An 864-nucleotide genomic window follows, 5' to 3' on the forward strand; every position below is an offset into this window, starting at 1 on the left:
TACCTCAAAACAAAGTGTGAACTTAACCAAAAGCACTTTATCAAGCGTTTTCAACACTTTTGTCTGTTTGTGAATCTTGTGACAGGAGGAGAATGAGAAGAAGAAGGAGATGGAAGCGGAGGCAGGTTCCTCAGACAGGTGACTTCTCTTCACCTTTCTCCTCAGATTTCACTTTTTCTGAGGTTTTCCTATTAATTTCACTGTACTTCCATCCTGTGTTAGTGCGATGCGACGAAGGAAAGGCCCTTTTAAACACATCAAGTTTGGCACCAACATCGAGCTCTCTGATGAAAAGAAGTGAGTGAGATGAACCATCATGTGATTGATCTTCCAACTTGTCCCTTGTTTGTCTCATGCTAACATGGAACCTTTGACCTTCATAGATGGAAACTGCAGCTGCAGGAGCTGGCTAAGCTGCCAGCTTTTGCCCGGGTGGTGTCAGCCGGTAACCTGCTCAGCCATGTAGGACACACCATACTGGGCATGAACACTGTGCAGCTCTACATGAAGGTACCGGGGAGCAGGACGCCAGGTAGACATGGATATGGATCAACAGCACTGTTGTCTGTACTGTCATCATCTCACTGTGTTACTACTCACATCCTTTTCTTTAGGTCATCAGGAAAACAACAACTTCTGTTCAGTCAACATCAACATCGGCCCTGGCGACTGTGAGTGGTTTGCGGTGCCTGAGCTGTACTGGGGCGTCATCAATGACTTCTGTGAAAAGTACGTATCCAGAAATGTAGCTGGAAGGTTTCTTAGCTGATCCTTAGAGGTGAGACTGATATCTACATGTTTTCCTTTTACAGGAACAACATCAACTTCCTGATGGGTTCCTGGTGGCCCAACCTGGAGGACCTG

At 46.2% G+C, this 864-nt stretch overlaps 1 protein-coding gene across 1 annotated transcript; it reads left to right on the forward strand.

The window, feature by feature from the left end:
* Positions 1–85: 85 nt before the first annotated feature.
* Positions 86–861, forward strand: LOC109954217 (lysine-specific demethylase 6A-like; the record flags this gene model as incomplete). Its single annotated transcript, XM_020589613.1, has 5 exons — positions 86–138; positions 223–297; positions 384–532; positions 615–729; positions 813–861. Coding segments are annotated over 5 exons (441 nt in total), but the record flags the coding sequence as incomplete, so codon positions are not given.
* Between the last annotated feature and the right edge of the window lie 3 nt (positions 862–864).

The sequence above is a fragment of the Monopterus albus genome, unplaced genomic scaffold (assembly GCF_001952655.1).
Source record: "Monopterus albus unplaced genomic scaffold, M_albus_1.0 scaffold4612.1, whole genome shotgun sequence".
In the NCBI taxonomy this organism is placed as follows: Eukaryota; Metazoa; Chordata; class Actinopteri; order Synbranchiformes; family Synbranchidae; genus Monopterus; species Monopterus albus.